The sequence below is a fragment of the Clarias gariepinus genome, chromosome 12 (genome assembly GCF_024256425.1).
Source record: "Clarias gariepinus isolate MV-2021 ecotype Netherlands chromosome 12, CGAR_prim_01v2, whole genome shotgun sequence".
In the NCBI taxonomy this organism is placed as follows: Eukaryota; Metazoa; Chordata; class Actinopteri; order Siluriformes; family Clariidae; genus Clarias; species Clarias gariepinus.
Genome location: NC_071111.1, coordinates 11456158 through 11479297, shown reverse-complemented (window position 1 = coordinate 11479297; position 23140 = coordinate 11456158). Strand labels below are relative to the sequence as shown.

The window sequence follows — 23140 nt, the reverse complement described above, 5'->3', positions numbered from 1 at the left end:
CCATACTAAAACGTAAAGTACTATCTTTAAAAGAAGTGCAGTGTTTGCGTTCGCGTTTGATTAATATTGTCTGCTGGCCTCGCTTACGTCATAACTATGCGACGGTCCTCATGTGGCATGGCTAGGTTTGTGTGTCTGCTTTGGTTCTAAGTGATTTTGACTGTTTTGAAATGGCGCCTGTAAATCCACATTTTAAAGGCAAACCTTCATTTAAAGGCAAAAACACGAAAATATATCGTGCAGATGGTCATCCGTCAGCTGTTAATAAAAAGAAAAAAGCATGGAATCAAGGGAACAAGATTTTCCAGGGAAGTTTACAAGAAGGTAAGACAGCAGTGTTTATTATACATCATGTTCTTTCAGTTGTATTATATTTTTCAGATTTTTTTTTTAGTGCTAGATTTTGGTTTTACTTATATATATATATATATATATATATATATATATATATATATATATATATATTGGTTTTACTTTTATATATATATATATATTCAAAGTATATACAAAATCTAGTATATATATACTTATATATATATATATATATATATATATATATATACTTATATATATATAATTTGCTTTGTTTGTGCTTAATGCAACCAAAAAAAAAAAAACAATTTAGTGATTTAATTCAGATTTAAATTATTGGGAAAATAAGTGGACCTGAGCTGTTATCAGGTCTTCTCCAGGTTCAGTTCTGCCTTTGGTCTGTCTGTGTGTGGATGTTTGCGAACATGGAGCCGATATAAGTGGATTATCAAAATTATAATGTAAAATGAACTTGTGGCACAGTTGGTAGGTCTTTCTCAGGTTTGATTCCCACCCAGTGCCCAAACCCCAGCCACTAGATGCAGTGCCGGTTCCAAGTCTAGATAAAATGGCAGGGTTGTGTCAGGAATGGCATCTGGCGTAAAACCTGTTCCAAGTTGTGTCTGCTGTGGCGACCCCTCGACAGGAGCAGTCGAAAAACTATCATCATCATCATAAATGTAATGTTGATGTACTGTATACAGCAAAAAGAGCACTATCAAAAATGTGACTTACTGGTGAAAAATCAGCTGAAAAATATTTGGATGTCTAAATTGTTTTTGAGCCACTTTATTTCCAGATGTTATTTGAAGAAGCCAGTGTATGACATGTCAATATTTCTACTACTAATATACAAGAATATGCATATTACATCATCAAAGTAGTAAACATTTAAGCTTATGTCATTATTATATTAAATAAATAAATTAATCATCATTATTATTCACTTTTGTCAATGTCATTTGTTATGTACATTATCTTGTTTTCTTGATAATTATCATTAATTAGCAAGCATTTTAAAAACCCTGTAAAATAAATAGTTTTACTCTATGCTGTATTTCTGTATTTTGTTTGCATCATGTCAGATGTTTAAGAATGCTATCTGTCTGTAGGTAAGGGCTTTGCCTTCCAGAGGAAGCAAAAAGTACAACAAGAATACAAGAAACTACTGCGAAAGGAGAAATGGAGAATGAAGGATTCCAAGCCGAATCTAGAAGAAGAATACCCCGAGCACCTGAGGCACCTCTACCAGGCCGAACAGGAGAGACTGAACAAAGAAGAGCAAATGAACAAGGATCGCAGGAAGCAAGGAAGATGTGTTGATGAAGGTTTAAACGATGAGTCTGACTTGTCCAGCTCTGTCAAAAGGACTTCTGAGACAGGAATCCCTGAATCAGGTGCTTCACTGAATGAAGGACCACAGACGTCACAGACTGAGAGGTTTGTAATTAGTCATACAGGTTCACCAGAACCGGTGACTGTATTCACTGTGCACAAATTATCCAGATGTGCCAAAGATTTAAGGTTTAGCTGTAACAGTTTAATGATGACTGTAATATGGGAGCAAGTTGAAATCTGCAATTTTCTGTTAAAAGCATCAGAGCAGAAGTGAATAAAGCGTTTAACCCATTTTGGGTTGTTTTTACCTTAATCATCTAGACTGTTCATTACAGTAAATATACACTAATTAACCATAACTTTACAAAAAACGTTATTTCCAGTATGGTGTAGATTCCCCTTCTGCTGCCTGGGTAGCTCTGTCCCCTCTGGGCATGATTACACAGGACCTCTGGGAGGTATGCTACAGTGTCTGGCACTAGAGTGTTAGCAGCAGACCCTTTGGGTGGGGTTTATAGGGTGGGGCTTCAGTGTTTTGGACTTGTTTGTTTGCAGCATGTCATTGGTGCTTCATCAGTTGGAGATCAAGCCAGGTCTTTGCCATTGTGCTCTGGACTTTCTGGGCATGGCAGGCTGTGGTGCACTAGATGTTTTCTATTGTGGCCAGCATTGCCTTTTTGCTGCAATTCGTGCTGCATTGGCTTTCCTGTAGGAAATGGAACGTATCAGTTGGGTGCCCACGATTGTGTCACCTGTTTACTAGTGTATAATTGATAATCAGTGTTGATGTATTAATGTTATGGCTGGTTACAGCAGACTCGATAACATTAGTGCAGGAATGCTTAATAATTTCTTTGACTTGCACATTTGCAGAGCGCTGATTGTAAAATGATATAAAAACTTTCAGCATTGCAATGCAAAGTTGTATTAATTAGCTAACAAGAATGTAGTAAGATTTCATGAACCAATTTTAGCAATTTAAAAGAATAATCAGTGATCAAAACCTGCACTTGTATTTAAACTGAGTGTCTTATTGTTTGTTTAATATAAGAAGAGCTACTTAGGCATATACCAGTTTGAGTGTTTGTAGAATTTATTGAAAACAATCAACATGGGAGATTGTGGTGTTAATCCTGTAAGATGTCATTTACTTATATTAACGTGTGATGTTTCATGCCAATGTCTAAGCATTGTCTCAACAACAGTTCTGATCAGGACCAGCTCAGGAAAAAGAAATGGAAGAAAATGTCTTCCAACCAGAAGATGTTGGAAGAATATAAAAGGAAAAAAGAGGAACGAGAACGTAAAAGAGAGGTTAGGAAAAACTGTACTGTATATTATAAGGTTCTGTTAAACCATGTAATATAATAACTTAGTATTCTCTTTTTACTTAAATGCATACCAAACGTTTGTGTTCTGATTTAGGAATACTTGAAAGACAAAGCAGAGAGAGAGGAGGCTCTGAAAAGGTACAAGGAAAAGAAAATGGCTACTTATCAGATGCTGAAGAAGAAGACGAAAAAGGGTCAACCCAACCTGAATCTGCAGATGGAGCTGCTGCTTCAGAAAATCCAGGCTCAGAGAAAATAACCAGATTTCCTGCAACCTGCTATTTAAAGCCATAAAGTGTAATTTATGAGTCTTGCAGGCAGAGAGAGAGAGAGACCTGGAAATGTGTTTATACTATACAGAGACTGGAACTGAATAATGTATACTTCTACATTAATCTCTCTGTGATGATTATGAATCAGCAGACGGAGATGTCCTGGGTGTTTATGAACTGCTCGATGCATTTGGGATAAAATGTAGATCTGTGTGATTGTTGAATTTTTCAGAAACCTTTATTTGTAGTTTATTTTAAGTTTATGATCTTGGATTTAATGAGAGAAAACTTTAATGTAAATGGAGCTAGTTATCTTTTTTGAAATAAAAGTACACTTTACCACTTAATCACTTTACACATACTTTACATACAATGCTTTTTAAAAAATGCTAATTTTATATGATTATCTATACATTTTTGCTATAGTTTTTTTTTTTTTTTTTTTTTTTTTTCAGTTGTTAGACTAATTTTGGTGTTATTATAGTATTAAATTAACCAAACCGGAAGTTTATTTCGAGAAAACATACATTATTCTACTGCAATTCATTTTAATTGCTGTTTATCATAAGGACCCTGCATAATCCATAATGGGATAGATGAATAAGGCTAAATTGTAAAATAATCACCATGTAATATGTTGCTGTAAACTTTTTGTAAATTAAAACCAGGTAAATCCTATAGTGTTTAAAAAAAAGGCACTTTGTTTATGGTACTTTGGATAAGTTTGGGTTCTGATACCAGTCTTCAAGGGGATATTTTTTTGTATGATTTAACAAGGGTACTTTGTGTGGCCATGAAGGACAAACGCAAATTTTTAGTGTTCTCAATATTTTTTTCTGGGGAAAAAAAAGCTTGATAATCTTATATATAATGCTATGAATGTACTGAAAGAGTTTGGGTTAACATTTCAACGTGTTTACAACGGATGTTCAAGTCAGACTAGGACTTGTGATGTAATTTCCTTATGATTAAAGGTGTAAAAATAATTAGAATTAAAGCACAATACAGTGACTCTTTAGATTAAGTAAAATATTTAAATGATGAACCTGGTCAGAGTGGCACGAAGCCCACTGCAGTCGTTCCTGTAAACATTCAGCTCCAACCTGCAGAAAAGATGTATTTGTCTGTGGGAACTGTACACACAATCATAAAATCACAATCACAAAAAGATGTTTCCACATGGTTGGGCCATTAAAGGGGGTCCTTGGAGGCCAGCATTTCAGACGTGAAGTTTCTGCATTGATGGTATCCAAGCACTAGTGAAACACTGGGATAAGTGCATTAGTGTAGCAGTGGATTATATAGAGAAACTAGAGGTACATTTTCTGAAGAAAATGTGAGTGGTGCTTGCCATGGCATCATAGACATTGCTGATGTTGGTCTCAGTGTCATGTCTATGGGACTTAGCTAATGTCATAGCTGATGTCGGTCTCAATGTTAAGTCTATGGCACTTTTTGTGCCGCCCACCCCTTAGAAAAGTTATAGCACCCCATTCCTGAATAAGCCGCACGATTTGACACCTGATTCAAAGGGTAAGGGACTAGTTACGCGCCAAACTTTTGTACGGAAGCAGAAAAAGAAAAAAAATTATACGCCTGTGAGATAATAATAGTAGTGCTTCGCTTCACAAGCACCACTAATAAAGGGAATTTTTACTTTCATAACTGTTTTTTTTTTTTATTCTGCACAATTAAAGGTCCCGGTATGACTTGAACAGCTTTCGAAGATTATTATTTTACAGCATGAGAAATTACAAGCTACAAAGCCTTGTAATTGGCAACCTAATTGGCAATTAGCCTAAAACTTTAAGGCTTTTGTCATAAAGAACTGATTGGTTTTCATTATAGACAACTGTACAGAAAGTAATTGTGAGATTTTAATCAGCCTTTATATCAGAGTTTGCCATACACACCACAAGTCAAAAGTTTGTAGACACCTTCTAATTCCTGGTTGTTTCTTTATGCATGAAGAATCGAGGTGCTTGATGGGGTTTGCAAATGCACTGTTATAGGAGGAACTGTTCCAGAACAGCTGATCTTTGTTCATGTCTTAAAATAATAATTGACTGTTGTTCTTAGTTAGAATAATTACACAATTCCATGTGTTATATTATAGTTTCGATATCTCCAGTGTTGTTCCAGAATGTAGAAAATAAATCAGGTTTGTCCTAACTATAGATTGCTGCTGTAGATTATCAGGAGATTTAAAAAGTCAGAAGAGATTCTGGTTATGATGTTGAACTACATAAAGCCTCCTGTTAGAGGTGGTATCATGGCTGTTTAGTCACACTTCTTAGTGCACGAGTTTGCTACTTGGCCTTTATCATGACTCAGGGGGAAAAAACTGAGGCGGTGGGTTTTCGTCACTATGGAAACCGCAATGCACCGACCACGAGTGCTGCGTGAGCTTATGCACAATTGTAGTGGCTGATCAACATCAGGGACAAGTGAGAGCCAACAGCTAGGTAAGACAACTAGACGACATGGCAGGGGATAATTACTTTGTTTAAGTTGTGTTGTTATATTTATTTTCATATTTAATAAATATACTTTTTTTATTGTAATAAGGTAAGTTTTACTTTGTATTAAAGCAGTTAAGAAGTCAAACTTGCCAGTTAAGTGAGTCTTTCGAAGTAGGCTAGTTTCTGTTATTAGACATGATACATAATTGCAATTGTAAAGGAAATACAAAACCTACAAAATGTTATCTTTTTTTATAACTTTAAAGCAACACTTAAAATCAGCCTTAGTGAGGTGCTGTTTTAATGAACCACAGTATTCAGGAAACTTTTTGCTAAAACTCTTAACTCTTTCAGCTGTTGCCGGAAAAATAATGTAAAAGAATGGAAACCTTCTTTTTAAGCGAATCCACCCACTATGGTGTGTTTCGTCTTTCACCAGATATTACAGGAAATTTCGCAGCTTCAGACCACACAAGCCTCTTCCTGTTGCCCCCTTCTATGATGAGGTAGGACTTTCGTGAAAAGGTAGGTTTCCGTTTTTCAAAACTAGTTCCGTTACTTTAAATCATGTGTTTGAACATGTTGGCTTAGTCCTGTCTAAAGCTTTATATTAACCTCCCTGGTGCTTTTAGAGAAGACTATAGGGAAGTTAATATGAATGTAGGGAAGTAGATATAAACATGACAAATCTGATAAGGACATCAGATTCAACACGTCAATATCATTTTTATATGCTATTTTATGTATTTAAATAAATGCTGTTAATTAGACATTAATGCATCAAATATTTATGCACGCTTCACCTACTCTTGGTCATACTAGTGGAAAATGTTCTCTACAGCTTTACAGAATGAATGCTGCATGGTTTTACTAAGAAACTGGTCATGGGGAACTACAACATCCTTTAAACACACACTCACAAACAGACATTTCACAACTTGTAGACATGATGAGGTAATACCTAAAGCACTGAAATTGCTACTTGTTTCATTGTTCTCTACAGCCCGAACGAGATAAGACTCAAAACATGAAATCGGATTCTTTAAAACGGTGTCCTTTGCTGTGGATTATATCAACTTTCTACTATGACATTCCACATTAAGAGCCGTGAATTAGAAAGTGAGAAGTATGTCTGAATTCCCGAATCACCATGCCAAGGAAACCATCTACAAAAGTTCTGATAAGAAGGACAGACAGTCAGAGCCTGGGAAGATGAAAGGTTTGGAGAGAATGGGATCACAGCTGGAGAAGATTGGTGAATTTTTTCACATCTGTGACAGTGAGGACAAAGGTTTCATTACACCCACTGATTTGAGGGTAAAGACCAGGAAACTTTACATAATTTGTGTTTGAGGGCAATATGCATGACTTCCCATACTTGATTTTTCCATGTTGCTTATTAATTTGGTGTTTGAGATGTAATGTATGAAATGTACAGAATCACTTCATATGTGCTTATTTATATGATGCATATGTTGTATGTTTTAACGTCCTTTCTTTCAGAGGTTGAACAAAGAAATACCACTTTCTGCAGAAGAACTGGAAAATGTCTTTGACTCATTGGACTTGGACAGTAATGGCTACCTTACTCTAGAAGAGTTCTCCTCTGGATTCAGTGAGTTTGGTCTTGTTCATCTCGAGTCTCAAAAAAAGGTCTTGATTTTGTTTCAAATACAGAATTTGGAGAGAGAACCTGTTGTGAGCGTATCTTGTCTTCTGTTTTTTTCCCAGGTAAATTTCTGCAGGGACGCAGAATGAGTCAGGAAGAGGATCAGCTTTTGGGTCTTTCACAGTCCTGTCCAGAAGATCTATATCAGAATGAGCCACAGGATCATGAAGACGAAAGACACTTTAGTGCGCTGATGGAAAGCCTAGGCGCTAACAACATCTTCGAAGAGTGAGTCTCAGTTGTACAGTATTTCATAATATCAATATGCTTTTGTATTTTGAGGAGTGAGCCACCAGACGCAGAGGTGATTCTAAACTCTATTGGTGTCCTTGGTCAGATTTTGCGCGGGGGGGTCTGCAACCAGACGGTGGTGTGGTGTAGTGGTTAGCACTGTCGCCTTGCCTCTCCAGGGTCCGGGTTCGATTCCTGGCCACGTTCGATTCTTGTCTCTGTGTGCATGGAGTTTGCATGTTCTCCCCGTGCTTGGTGGGTTTCCTCTGGGTACTTCGGTTTCCTACCACAGTCCAAAGACCTGCAGGTCAGGCTAATTGGTGTTCCCAAATTGCCCGTAGTGTGCAAATGAGTGTGTGTGCCCTGCGATGGATTGGCACCCTGTCCAGGGTGTACCCTGCCTTGTGCCCTAAATCTCCTGGGAAAGGCTCCAGGTCTCCATGACCCTGAATACAGGATAAAGTGGTATAGACCATGAGTGAGTGAGTGAGTGAGTCTCTAACCAGCATTCATCACCATTATCTTATGAATTAGAAATAAGTTTATCAGCCTCAAGCTGAACTCGCCTGTTGACACAGAAGCTCCTCTGAATATACTGTATTACCAGAAAATTGACTCCCTCTTTTCATATCTCTCTTTCTCTCATTCTGTCCCTCCCTATGTAGTCCCAGCGAAGTGCGCACTCTGTGGACTCAGCTGAGAAAAGACGAGCCTCATCTCTTGTACAACTTTGAAGATTTCCTGGCTCGAGTCACATCCCAGATCAGAGTGGCCCAACAAGAGAAGAGTGAGATGGAAAGTGCCTTAAGAAAGTAGGACACTTGTTATGCATTGCTTACATCGTATGTATACAAATCAGCTACACTGAACTGGCTTTTCAACAAGTGAGATTAAAATCCCCATCGTCTTAAGAGCAGCTCTTAACCACATTAATAAGTGGCACTTTGTTAAAACACATCAATCAGTATCAGCCCCACATCTCTTATACTGCATGAAAGTGCTTTGGGGGCTGGTGTGATATTTACTGCCTGCAACAAAGTGGCTTTAAACGTAAAAACTTAAAAGAGATGCACTTTACAGTAGATGTATATTGAGCTGGCTAGAAGAAGAGCATTTCTGCAAGAACAATAGATAGCTTACTGTAATGTGTTGCCTTGCTCACTCTTCAGTGCTGTAGTCAGATGTCGATGTTTTGTTGTTGATGAACAGTATGACGTATAACTATATGAATCGAGCAATCTGGTAGATTGTATTACAGTCATGTTGTCTTCCGCAGAAGTGTGAAAACCACAGGTGGATTTATTGTGCGCTAATATCATGTTGACATGCTGACATGAGTATAATGTATAAAGTACTGTGACCATGGACAAATGTAGAACTAGGGTTTTTTTTTTCTTTAAAAAAAAGATCTTTTTAAAAAAAGAGCTTTAAATTTATAAATTTGATCACTATCATGTGATGGGATTTTTTTAACCGTTATGCGCCTGAGATGCTGCGTTTTATTTATATAGGAGGTAATTGTAGATTGTGGATGAACAATTGGTCGTTTACTTTTTAACAGAAAAGCCGCTACACACAATGGTGAAATCCAGCAGTTGTACGAGGAAATGGAGCAACAGATAAAAAATGAGAAAGATCGACTGAGTCACAAGGTGAAGAAAAAAAAATATTAATATGATTTGTCATTTTACCTGCCATGTCTAATTGTATACATTTTATGAGCTTTTTATTAGTGAGCGAATCATCAGGGGGTCACCAAATGATATTATAATCATACCTAATTTGTACTGCGTATTCTTTTAGTAACATAATAAATATATATACGTTTTTTTTGTTGCTATAGTTGGTTATAATTCTAAACAAAGTTAGCAAATAATTTGCTCCTGCAACACAGGATAAAAAAAAATATAGAAAATGTATATAATACAATATAATAATGTATATAGGATAATATGATACATAATAAATGTATATAATATAATAGCTTTTTTTATGCACCCAGAGTTGTCAAACAATTCATGTTTTATGATACATAACTGAATGTTTTTTTAAGCACTACAATATTTGCAAAATTCTCTTTTTTAAAACATCCTCTATATTATTGCAGTTTCTTTATGGACACACTGTTTCCCCCTCCCATGATGAACTTGTGTTCAACAAATTCAGTTCACTCTGTATACTACAGTATGCTTTAGAGTCGCCAACACATTTATATATTTCGAAGATGTACACATATAAGATGTTATATAAACATTTTAACCAGTGGTTTCTAACACTCTGCAGGACTTCAGAAGTCAGGATCTGCAACAGCAGCTGAGCAGCAAAGAGCAAGAACTTGAGAGCCTCTTCGAGAAACAAAGAAGGGTACGTGCAGACAGGGCAGATTTAGAAATGCTAAGATGATATCCAACAGATGTGGCTCATTTTTACAATAGAAGAAAATTCCACCATCATAATCCAAGCTACACCTGTTCACCTTTTGACCAAAATGAAGACTGATGAATATTAAAGAAATGCCATTATGATAAACAAGAACTACGTCCCTTTATATACTCAGTGTTAAACAAAGAGCAAACTCATATATTATAAAGGCAGAAACTGCCATTTACTGTACCTTGACCATGTTTGTTATGCATTATCTGCTTATTGGCTGTCCAATATGTTATGTACAGGAAATAAGTATATCAGTACAGGAAAATATTACAAAATTCTTGTTAACGATAATTGTTTATACTGCTAAGAACAGAGTAGAGATTCATAAGAATTTCTAACATTGTATGAACTTTCCAATGCCTCTATCGCTTATATATATATATATATATATATATATTTGTTCTATGTCATATGATCATAAAACAATGCCCTGTTTGCTCTTTCTCATACTTTCCTCATATGTTAATACTTCATATAACCAATGTACAGATAAATATTCATGCAACTACCAATGGTTTGCTGGAACTCTTTTGTCCAACTGGAATACACTAATGTGCTTCCTATCGTCTTTCTGTCTCTGGGTCTCTATATCACTAACTTTACTTGTTCCCACCAGAACATTTTAATTACTTTTGTCATACTGTGTATATCCTGTGATCTAAAGAAAGCAGGGCAAACACATAAAAAAATAGTCCTTCCTTTAATGAATTTTAAAATTAACAAAATGATTCCTTCAAAAAGAAATTTAATCAATTAAACATAACCGGTTATATCTGATACGTTTTCTTCCAGTTGGAGCAACAATGTCAAGAACTGCACAGTGAACGACAGGAAAGTCAGCTGGAGAACATGAAACTAAAAATGACCAATCAGGAGCTCTCACGCGAGCTGGAACACATCTGTAATGAGCTGTCATTGGCCCAGGAACAACTAACCAGTCTACAGGAGCTAGGCATGAGACAGCAGCAAGAAAAAGAAATGTAAGCAATTAAACATTCTGATAATACCAAACACCTGCCCTTCATTATTTGCCAGGTCAGGGTTCAGATGGGTTAAACCACACTACTTGTTTGTTTATTTCAGTTATAAAATCTGCTGAATTTGTTAGGAAACATTACAGGAATATATCAGTAAAAAAAATAATAATGACATTAAAGTGTCAGGGATGTGCCATGGAGGCACTGGACTATAGCTCCCATCAGCCATTGCAGGTTGTGTAAGTTTATCATATAAGGTGGCACGGTGGTGGAGTGGTAAGCACTGTCACCCTGCACCTCCAGGGTCCAATTCCTGCCTTGGGGCCCTCCATGTGTATTAAGTTAATTGCTGTTCTCAAATGTCCTGTGGTGTGTGCGTGTGTGTGTGTGTGCGCATGTGTGTGCCCTGCGATGGATTGGCACCCTAGGGTCTAGGGTGTACCCCACCTCATGCATTAAGTCCCCTGGGATGGGCCCCAGGACCCTGCACAAGATAAGCAGTATAGAAGATGAAAAATAAATAAATAAATAAATATTTTATATTTAAAAAGAGTATGTGTGTGTGTGTTTCTAATTCTTTTTATTATTTGTTTGCCTCTTATTTCATATTTGTATGCCTGCTTTGTATTTTGGTAATGTTTTTGTTTCACAATATTGTATAATTTTAGGAAATGCGGTACTTTCATCTACGTTCATTCGGGACAACAACAACAAAAAAAAACCTTCCCTATTTAGGTCACATGCATTTTAACTGTAAACTACTGTAGATGTGGATTGTACAAGCACCAAACAGTTACATATTGGGATAAATGCACTTTTGATTTATCGTCTTATTCACCCTGATAGACTCACTCGTTATCAAATGTCTCTTAAACAGGGAGATGTACAGACTCACAGAGAAGCTGCAGACAGAGAAACAGAACCTAGCCGAACAGTTAGACCTGCTCAGGTAAGAAGCCTTGTGCACATACACATACAGCGATTAAAATGACTAATTACGTCTCTCTCATGGTACTGTACGTCTGCTCTTTCAGAGAAATGAATGAATATTTAAGAAATAAAAAAGACTCATTGGTAAGTTTTTAAATACTCTCCTTTTCTCTATTTCTACTGTTTATGTTGTAAATATTGTTACACAACACATGTTGTTTCTGTGTATAGAAATGCAGCAACCTGAGAGAGAAATCCACCCTTGAACAGGGACAAGGCTCAAACCAACAAATTGTTCATCCCAATAAAAAGCAGGCTACAGAACGGTGAGAGAAATTTATCAGAACCAACAAATTTGTTTTTCTGATTTTTTTTTTTGCATTGCCTTTTTATCTCCCATCTCACACTAGTGAGGCTGGTACAGAAGTGACTCAGCAGCCTAACAGGAAGACTTCATGTTGTAACTCTAGGCCACACTCTGCATCTGGAGATGACGGGATGATAAGAGCAGCCAAGCAAACTGCGAGCGTGAGTGAGAACCCAGACCCAGTGGATCCTCCATCATTCCACAGGGTTATCTCCATAGAGGAGGACCCCCTCCCACACCTGCTAGGAGAACCCTGTCCTGTCCTCCACCAGATGAATGAAGAAGAAGAACTAGCTCAGATTGATCTTCAGATGAGCCCCATGTTTTTCTCAAACATGTCCCTGGCCTGTATGACGAGGGGCCAGACATCAGGCAAGGAGGTTTTGCAGAAGGTAAAAGAAGGTTCTTGTCAAATACATGAATTATGTCAAAATGACTTGTGTCTGTAACTGCACCAGCATTTTTGTATTTACATTGAGCAATTTGGTGCTTACAGTATATCCAGAGTGGCTTTTAAAAGTATTAAAGGTTTATATCTGAAAGAATAACATCAATAAAATAACATCGATAACATCTCTCTCTAACTTATTAATACAAAGAAATAAAATTTTTGTCAGGTTAAGTACTGTATCTTACTTTTGTTGTACTTTTTTCGTCATCAGCCAAATACACTCCCTGTTAAAAACGACCACACCGCTTTAGAATTTAATTCTACCTCTTCAGTGCTGCTAATTTAGCTTTGAAAATATTAAGTAATCCCAGCAAAAAGATTCTGTTTTGCTTTTTTAATCAATATCTATTGATGCAGGTGTTTGTTTACATTGAGCAAGTCGTTTATTTTAAAGTACAGATGTGGCCATTAAGAATGCACGTGTTTTCCCGCGATATGCTGCAATTTGGCGCGCAGCGTGCCGCGACTTGCCGCAAGCAACATTCGGGAATTTAAATAAGTGTGTTGTGCTTCACTGAAGTGCTTCGGGCTTTTTATAATAATAATCATCATGGTTTTGCTGTTTGTGTCCAGCATTGAATAATTATTTCATCTATTATTTAACCACGGCTGGAAATAATAGCTGGAATGTGATTGTAAATTTATGACTGAAATAAAGCTGTTCGTCGGCGTGCGGAAACTCGCGGCTCGTACTTTCACTTTACAAAAGGCAGCGCTTTTTTATCGAAAGGCTGATAAATGCGTGTTGTACAGTGTATACAACGCGACAGCGCGCTCAGTTACTGTTATCCCTCTTCTCACCTTTGATGTAGGTGTGAAGTTATCAAACCGGTTTCGCGGATGGGGGAATTGGCAGAATTGAGGCGTTTAAAACGAATTAACAAGATCGAGCAGACGTCTCTGCCTAAAATGTATTTCGCCAGCAAAACATAGAATAAATAGAAATAAAATGTTTAATGGAAATTAAATATACACAATAAATTATTAATTGTTTGTTTTACATTTGAGCACTCATGTGTAAATAGCTTTTCTATTGCATATACTACCATATCATATATTTGTGTCTAATACTGTTTTATTTATATTTTACAACATTACATGCAGTTTGTAATTTACTTGCGATTGTACTTTTAACATGTAACCTCCGTATCTACAGTATAAGCATATTTAACTACTTCAGCAGTGAATGAGAAATTTGGTCGGTCTGGCTTTTAGATAAAGTTCTTACTTGATATTATTGTATCATTTAATTAATTATCTTATTATAAATATGATTCTTATTCTCTATATTCTTGTCGAGTATAGTCCTTCAGAGCAAGCATTGTGTCAGAAGATTCTGCGGAATCTCTTCTCATCTTTCATTCACGATAGGTGTGAATCTTATCAAACTGTGTGTGCTGTTGGCAAATACTGTAGGGAGGGTTTAGATAAATTAAGAAGAGAGCAGACGTATCTGGCAAAATTTTATTTTCCTAGGAAAACATAAAATAAAGTAAAAAAATAATAATGATTAATGATAGCAATTAAATCAGACTTAATAGTTGGATTTGATACTTTTCTTTTTATTTACTGTATGGACAGTCGTATTATGCATGAGTTTATATATATAAACTCATGCTAGGCTACTTTTACTATGCTAAAGTACCATTTAAAGCTATTTTTTCATTTATCTTTTATTTGCTTACTTACTTACTTACTAACTAGTGAATGCTTTGGTAAAGGGCGCTGAAACAACGGCAATATGAATGACAATGGAATATTACAGAACATGCGAGTTGATGCCCATGCACTAATCACTGAACATTAAAATTTGTTGGATTTATATATTCGTGTTTAAATTCATTTTCATAAATCATAATTTTAAAAAAATCATTAGATGATGTGACACCTAATTGCTCACCCATAGGCTTACTGCATAAACACCGGAACAAAAGTTTAATCATGTAGCACTTTTAGTATTCATAGCAATAGCAACCCAACAGTGTGATTAAAGTACCTAAAATAACACAGAATTTTGACCCAGCATAAACAACCCAACGACGTGTTTACAGGAACCTACTAGTAATACTACTACTAATGAATGGAGAAAGCGCAGTCAGAGCCCGGGGATTCTGCGTGCTGTTAAAGAAGTATTATCATTAAGGAAGAGAAGAAAATGAAGAATAAATACATATCAGTAATTACAGTTTGAGCTTGACACGTTTATGAGCTCCGTCGCTTGCTGTCAATGGGTGCCTAAGAGACACAACACATTTTCGGCTTCAGTAGACAGACAATACTTTAGACCGAAACACAAGTGCCCCCTACAGGTAATGAAGGGCATTTTCACAGCTTGCGGCGCGCAGCTGCGGCAAGTCGCGGGTTCCTTTTTCTCGAAATGTGCGTTCTTAATGGCCAGATCTGTAGATTATTAAATCTTGCACATACAGTAACTGTTTATAACATCACTTGAACTCAACATTTTCATTTCACTTATGGTGCAAGTTAACTTTAAGCCAGATATCTACTGTAAGTACTTGCAAAATGCCAGATGGGCATTAAGTGCATACCACTGGGCTCCTAGTTCGGGTATTTAACACAGCCTCACCTTGGAATGCTGCAGAAATGTTTGCTTTAACTATCTGTGTTTTATCTCATTGTGGCGCGTCATATTGCTGCTTTTTAATAACAGGTTTCGAAACAAATGAGACAAACTGGTTTTAAACATCTCGCAAGAAGAATAAACATACTGCGATCTTCATAGACTAGTCTACTTTTCTTTCTTTTTTAGAGTAAACCATTTTGCGTCATCCATTCATTTCTGTTTCTTGAGGATTTTGTAAGCTTGTAGGTTCATTGCTAGAGTTTCTGTGTCTTCCACATACTCTATACACAGTAAACTATTGAGTTGATTGGGTTGATTTCTGTTAAGTGATGAGTATAGCCACGCCCACCTCCAGACAAAGAATTTGTCAAAAAAGCACTAGATGCTGTGACACCTAATTGCTCAGAACTTCACTTCTACTCAATATTTTGACTTCAACCGAATTCTAAAGTCTTCATTAAAGTATTATTACGTTACATCAGGACAGACATCTCATCTCATCTCATCTCCTATACCGCTTTATCCTGTATTCAGGGTCACAGGGACCTGGAGCCTATACCAGAAGGCTTAGGGCATGAGGCAGGGTACACCCTGGACAGGGTGCCAATACATTGCCGGGCACAAACACATACACACACACACACACACACATTCCAACACTTCGTGCAATTTGGGAATGCCAATTAGCCTAACCTGCATATCTTTGGACTGTGGGAGGAAACCGGAGGAAACCCAGCAAGCACGGGGAGAACATGCAAACTCCATGCACAGAGAGACGGAAGCGACAGCTGTGTTTTAGGCTTGTAGTCTGTGTAGCTCCATGTGTAGCACATGCTAAAACAGATCCAAAATTTTGGACTATTTATTAACTATTTAATAACTAATAAAAATGAATGAATGTCTTATATAGATCTTTGAGTCCAGATTTTTTTTTTGTCTCTTTTGCTTTTGATTTGACTCACATTAATATGATGTGGATCATCTTGGAAAATTGTGATTTATTTTTAAGAAACAGCAGCACTTTTATAGTAAACAGCATTTTAACTGTCTTGCTGTGAGTGCTAACGGCTAATGGGAATAGTGAAAATATAACACCAATACTGTATGTTTAATGAGTTTCAGGGTTAAGTTTACCTTTAACCCTTTAATGTTCTTAAAATTTTTGATAGAGTACAATTTTGAGTATATCTTATTAAACTTATTCTCTTTTTAACTGCTTTAAAGTATACGAAGGAAAAAGATATGGACCTAATGCCCGCAAAACATGCACTTTTTAAAATTGTTTTTTTTATTTATAAACAGATTTTTAATTATTTTTTATTTTTTAATTTATTTATTTCATTACTGTATGAAGCTACATCCCAACCGAAAACATCTATACTAGGTTTTGTTAAAAATAAATAAATAAATAAATAAATATATATATATATATATATATATATATATATATATATATATATATATATATATATATATATATATATATATATAAATTTTTTTTAATAATTAAATAAATATTATTAAATTATTATTAATAATACTAATAATATTTGTTCTTATTGCCCCAAGGAAAATCAAAATGCAATTTTTTTAGTAAAGAAATATGTGAATGTTACTCCTAACAGTTCTGTACTAACTACATATGTAACACACATATAATCATCAATCTTAATAGATATGTTTAAGATCCTATGCTTTATATGTGTGCAGGTACCAGTGGAGAGTTTGGTGTCAACCCCACAGCGCCTCTTTAAAATCATTCTAGTGGGAAACTCAGGTGTGGGTAAAACTGCTTTAATGCACCGTTTCTGTGATGGCCATTTTCACGCAGACACTGCAACCACTGTCGGTGAGTCTCAGTCTGCTTTTATAATCAGAGTCCCAGCTACTGGTATTACAGTACCTGATTAAAGTGGGGAGGGGAGTTGAATAAATACAAAAAACAGTTAGGGCGATTCAGTGTATTATGATTTACTGCCATGAAATAGCGTGAGCTCATTTAACCTCTACCTTACCTTAGTCACCTGCAAAGCGCTCTGTTCTATTATTTACCATGAACATATGCAGAGACGAGTGTGAGCTTGTTATTAATGACCTTGCTGAACATCATCAGAATTCACAAGCCTACTGAGTTTATACCCAAAGAGGTGCTACACGTTTTAAGTGGTTAACCACCCCTGCCTTTTCCTGTTATGCAATTCACTTTGAGAGTTTAAAAGGCACTGTGAGATTCTAGCAGTGTTCTGGTCTGAGTGTGTATGGCAGCAATGTATTCATTGTCACTTCTAGAGTATGTGCGACCACTTTCATAAGTTTATAGTGATTTATTCATTTCCTCTGGAACTTCACTTGGTACTACAGAGTTCCACTGTGATTCGACAGGTCAACCTCACTGATACTGAGAATGACTTTTTGGCAGCCTTTGTTCTGGGCATTGTTGTACACTGAAATGCTATGTGTATTGACATTTTGCAGTAGGATTTGAATTAGCATCAAATTTTGCATGCTCATAAAAGACATTAGAAAAAACAAATAAACACTTTTAAATTATTGTTTTAATTTCAATAAAGTCTAGGACATGCTATTATAACTGTGTGTGTGTGTGTGTGTGTGTGTGTGTGTGTGTGTGTGTGTGTGGGTGTGTGTGGGGAGACAGTGAAACAGACATGGCATTACTGTATATCCCTGGATTCAGCATGCTCTTGTGCATGTTCCTTTGCTAGAAAGTTGTTAAATAAATTGCCAAAAAAAAAAAAAAAAAGCCTCACATAAAATTATTTAGGAGAAGAATCCCTGCTGGGATCACTTCCATTTTGCCCAGGCATTTATGTCAATTTCCATAAATTGAATCTTATATGAATTCATATATTAATCACTGAACCCATGCACAGTAGAATTACACCAATCAGCCCAGTTATTTCTGCCTCATGGCCATCATTTGATTATAGACTTTTTGATAAGGCATAATTATTTATAACCTGAGTGTGGCCATACAGTATGTGTAAACACAACGACTGAATACTTCTGTTTCTATCTAAGGCATTGACTACAGTGTGCGGACTCTAAATCTGGGGGACAGTCATGTGGTTGTTCAGGTGTGGGACACTGCAGGACAAGAGAGGTGAGCCCTTTGGTTAACTGTGCACTGTTTGCTTTAAAGGCAGTTGCATAAATAGGGCCTTTTTACAGTATAGCATTCTGTGATTATGGATTTTTTTATTTTTTTTTTTACAGATCATAACCTTTGATTAACAATAAGTTCTGTAATTAATATGAAAATATTTATTTGGATTTTTCTACATATCATCATATCATATCATATCATATCATATCATATCATATCATATCATATCATATCATATCATATCATATCATATCATATCATATCATATCATATCATATCATATAATATAACAATGTCCGATTTAAAGGCAAGGGGCAAGGCCTTACAATAGATTTTGAAGTGTGACTGTGGGGATTTGTGTTCCCTCCTCCACAAGAGCATCAGTAAGGTCAGGTACTGTTGTTAGATGAGGAGCCTGGGGTGCAGTGATGTTCCAATATATTCCGAAAGTGTTTAGTGAGTCAAGGTCAGGCCTCTGGGTACAGGAGCATTGTCATACTGGAACAGGTTTAGGCCTGTTCATCCCAGTGAAGGGAAATCTCAATGCAACAACATACAAAGAAATTCTGTACAATGATCATATGGGTTATTTTAGTAAGATGTCCATAATCTTTATTTATATTATGTATTTTTATTTGCATCACTTACTGGCTAAATTTATCATGTTGTGTTATATGCAGTACTTAGTAGCATGTGCAATCTGTCGATACATTATAATTAAGAGTAGTACTGTAAGTAGTGCTTATTTACAAGACATTTGAGAAGCCAGATTCTACTACAAAAAAATCTGTGATCATTAAATCTCATATATTCATCCAGAACATCCTTTTAGTTCACTTGGTTTTATATCATACAGTTGTAGAAGAGTTATGTGCATTAAAATGTCAGCAGATTGAATAAAGATAAACATAAGCACATGGGTTAAATGAATGATCTGTCACCCTGGCCAGTGGACAATGGACAATACCACTGCTGCTCATCATTTCTATGTTATACTTTATTTTATTGTAGCAAAACTAATACAGATTTTATATTTTGCATTATTTTCTATTGCCTTTTTTTTAGGTAACACACAGTCGTGTAAGCATTTCATTGAATATAGTATCATACTGTGTTTGGTTGTGTATCTTCCGAATAAAAAATAGAATTTTCTGTGTGTCTAAGCAACAGTATACAGTAGAGATCCAGTTTTGTCTTGTTTTTTTCGCAGATTTCGAAGCATCACCAAGCAGTTTTTCCGCAAGGCTGATGGCGTGGTAGTGACCTATGACATCACTCAGCATGACAGCTTTAAGTCTGTGCGCTCCTGGTTGGTGAGCATACAGGAAACAGTCGGGGACTCAGTTCCCATCATGCTTCTGGGCAACAAATCAGACAGCGAGAGTATGAGACAGGTAGCAGCTGGAGAAGGAGAAAAGCTTGCTAAGGTAAAGCATTAAACAGTGAAATAACAAAGCACTTCTAGAGATTAAGGCTTATAAATATAAATCATAATTTCTTGTCATGTCTTACAGGAAGCATGCTTGTTGTTCTACGAGTGCAGTGCGTATACGGGCGACAATGTGCTTGAGGCCATGGTACACCTTGCCAGGTAAAACTGAGCAGAAACACACCACACTGTAACCTGATTGGTCAGAAGGTGTTGATTAATTAATTGCAACACAGGATTATTATTTAATTAGTCATTTTAATATGTTATTGTTTCTGCTTCATGTCGAAGTGTTCAAGTGTTTTATTCCTTAATAACTGACATCACTTTCTATATTTTTCCTGCTGCTGCTTTAATCAGAGTGATGTATGTAGTTCATATTGCAAACCACAGCTGAATATGTAGTGGCTATAACAGGAAGATGTGGGCATAGAGAATTTATTGTGGTTTGTTTTTTGTGAGCGAAAGTGTAAAACAGTGGATTTATTTATAATAATTAATGTAATAAGAATCCCTTAAACTGGAGGGAATCCAGTTATTTGGTGTAAATAGTGTTGTGAAACTGAAAGCACAGATACTAAAATACATCGCGATCAGCGAAATCAGCGAAGGGCTGTCAAAAAGAAGCTTCCCTTGTTTCCCTTTTCTGTCAAGAAAATCATAGGATCGTATGGTGTATACAATTTACTCTATACACTGTATATAATATTTGTGATCTAGACTGTTGGGTTTGAATAGAACCTGTGGTTTGTCTAGCTTTTACCTTTTCCACGCTGATGAAAATGTCATAGTTTAAGAGACTAATATATGATCAGTCTAAAAGCAATATGACTGCCTCAAAGAATTCTGATGTTTTACTGATCATGTTGATTTGACTATAATCCCTCCGACTATTTTAATGTGTCATTTGTATTCATTTAATTTTTAACTTAGGGCAGGTCTTTTTAACTTGTCCGTAGTCAAAGACCCCATTAATTGTAACGGCACAAAAAAACTAAACAAATCCACAGACATCCTTAGTGCAATGTCTTTTTGAAAATGAACATACATTTTAAATACTAATTTTATTATCTAAATATGCACATTCTTATTTGTCTTCTATTTGTATAGAGTTTTTATTTCTCAATGTTACATATGGAACATGTTCATAATAACATTACCACATTAATGTATAAACATACATGGTGCATGGTGCAGATTAAATCTATCCAAGTAAGGTGAGATGGGCAGGCTGTCACTGCTTTTTGTTTTTTGGGTTAGGTCTCCACAAATTACATATTCCTTTACAGCCCTTTAATCTACTTTTAAAAGCCCTACAGTATAAACCCTTTAATTTACTCTGATTATTCAATATTATGTTTCCCCTATTGCTACCAAAGAAAAAACTTTTCTGACACCCTTCTCTGGGAACCAGCATTAACCTTTTCAGCAATTTGAGCTACAGTAGCTCTTGTATTGGATCAGACTACATATGCCAGCTTTCACTCCCTACGTGAGCCATGGTCGCCCATGACCACTTCTGGTATGTCTTGACCAGTGTTGAGCATTACACATTACAAAGTGTGTGTGTGTGTGAGAGAGAGAGAGAGAGAGAGAGAGAGAGAGAGAGAGAGAGAAAGTCGTCCTAGAAGCCCCGTCCCCCTCTGTTTTTGCTGCCGTTAGTAGTTAACAGTAAAACAACATGCATGAGGAATCACAAAGGAGTTTTCATTTTCTGCAATGGAAAGCAGCGCTGTAATGTAACCTGATTACTTTTTAAAGACAGTAATTTTGTGATGTAATTACTTTAAAAAGTAACATCCCCCAACACTGGTCCTGATCCATGCGGAATGGGAGCATCCCACAAGACCTGCAGTTTTGGTGTTTCTCTGATCCAGGTGTCTAGCCATAAGATTTTGGTTCTTGCCAAAGTCTCTCAAATTTTTACACTTGCCCATTTTTTATGCTTTCATCACATCACCTTCAGAGATAAAACTTTAACTTGCTGGATAATAATATCCCACCTATTTCCAGAGGACAATGTAATGAGATATTCTAACTGTAACCACTGTGATAAGGGCCAAATTGTGATGGGTGATGTGACGGGTCAGAGCACGTCCAAAATTGCAGTTCTTGTAGGATGTTTCTAGTCTGCAGAGGTCAGGACCTGACAAAAGTGGTCCAAGAATGGAAAACCAGTAAACCGCAGACAGGGTCATGAGGGGCCAAGGCACACTGAAGCGTTTGGGGGGCAAAGACTGGCCCGTGTAATTCAATCCAATAGAAGAGCTAATGTAGGTCAAATTATTAAAAGAGGTTAATGCTAGTCCCATAGAATGAGCAACCTACTCAATATAAGATGGGTGATCATAATGTTATGGCTGATTGGTGTATAGTTCCAGTTTAAGCAGACATTTCCCAATAAAGGTTTGCTTTAGGTAGATGTATACAGTACATTGGTTTAGCGATATGATGGATATGGTGATTAGTTTATTTATTGATGCGTATATCTTGTTTATTCATGTCTCTTTATGTTGAATCAGAGTACTGAAGGAGCAGGAGGACAGAGATTGGGAGAACACAGTACGGCTGGTGAATCAGCCAGTGAAGAAGAAAACCTGCTGCATGTGAACAAGCGCGCGCACACACACACACACACACACACACACACACAGAGGTATATTAAATGTGTAGCATACAACAAAGAGCGCTGGAGGTGAACAGCTAAGCTGTAATTAGAAAACATTATCTGAAACTAATCCATCTGTTATGCTCCGTGCTTTCATTATGCAGCTGTTGCTGGTTTAATGGACTGACAAAAGTGTTTTTCACTTGGGTCTATGGACTCGATATGTAGTACATTCTGTGTATAAATCAAACTACATGCAGCACAAGAACCTCTCACCACCATGTGTCGATGAATGAGCATGAGCCAGCATGAAAGTAACACACCCGTGATTCTCTGTCTAAGTTCGGAAATCTTTTGTACATTTTTGAGTTATGTACTAAATTATTAGTATTGTACATATGTGTTTTTTCCTACGATATTATCACGTGTATATAAATCAATACTTGGGTGATAAATGTAATAAACTAAGATGCACAAATAATTTTCACATCTCAGATTTATTTTCCTCTTTCCAGATTCCAAAATTCCTAACAAATGTTTGCATAAATTTTGAACTATTTTGGTCAAAAATACATATATTGTTTAATGAGAAAATAAGAAATTAAAACCCTTGAAAAGCATC

The 23140-nt window shown here is 36.3% G+C and overlaps 2 protein-coding genes across 6 annotated transcripts; both read left to right on the top strand.

The window, feature by feature from the left end:
• Nucleotides 1-84: 84 nt before the first annotated feature.
• On the top strand, nucleotides 85-3600 carry ccdc59 (coiled-coil domain containing 59). Its single transcript, XM_053508753.1, has 4 exons — nucleotides 85-324; nucleotides 1425-1752; nucleotides 2856-2964; nucleotides 3076-3600. Exons 1-4 carry the CDS (start codon nucleotides 171-173, stop codon nucleotides 3238-3240), a joined length of 756 nt encoding a protein of 251 aa, XP_053364728.1. The 5' UTR covers nucleotides 85-170; the 3' UTR covers nucleotides 3241-3600.
• Nucleotides 3601-5641: 2041 nt separating this feature from the next.
• On the top strand, nucleotides 5642-23061 carry cracr2ab (calcium release activated channel regulator 2Ab). Of its 5 annotated transcripts, none has more exons than XM_053508688.1 (18): nucleotides 5642-5718; nucleotides 6155-6221; nucleotides 6719-7032; nucleotides 7219-7330; nucleotides 7447-7612; nucleotides 8281-8427; nucleotides 9177-9267; nucleotides 9899-9979; nucleotides 10841-11028; nucleotides 11903-11974; nucleotides 12060-12099; nucleotides 12187-12281; nucleotides 12366-12714; nucleotides 17068-17206; nucleotides 18397-18478; nucleotides 19692-19908; nucleotides 19996-20072; nucleotides 22433-23061. In XM_053508688.1, the coding sequence occupies exons 3-18, from the start codon at nucleotides 6844-6846 to the stop codon at nucleotides 22518-22520; spliced, it is 2133 nt and encodes a 710-aa protein (XP_053364663.1). In that variant the 5' UTR covers nucleotides 5642-5718; nucleotides 6155-6221; nucleotides 6719-6843; the 3' UTR covers nucleotides 22521-23061. The 5 variants fall into 5 exon arrangements, with proteins under 5 accessions (XP_053364663.1, XP_053364660.1, XP_053364662.1 ...); XM_053508685.1 differs by having other exon boundaries at nucleotides 6155-6240; XM_053508687.1 differs by having other exon boundaries at nucleotides 5644-5718; nucleotides 6070-6221.
• Nucleotides 23062-23140: the final 79 nt, after the last annotated feature.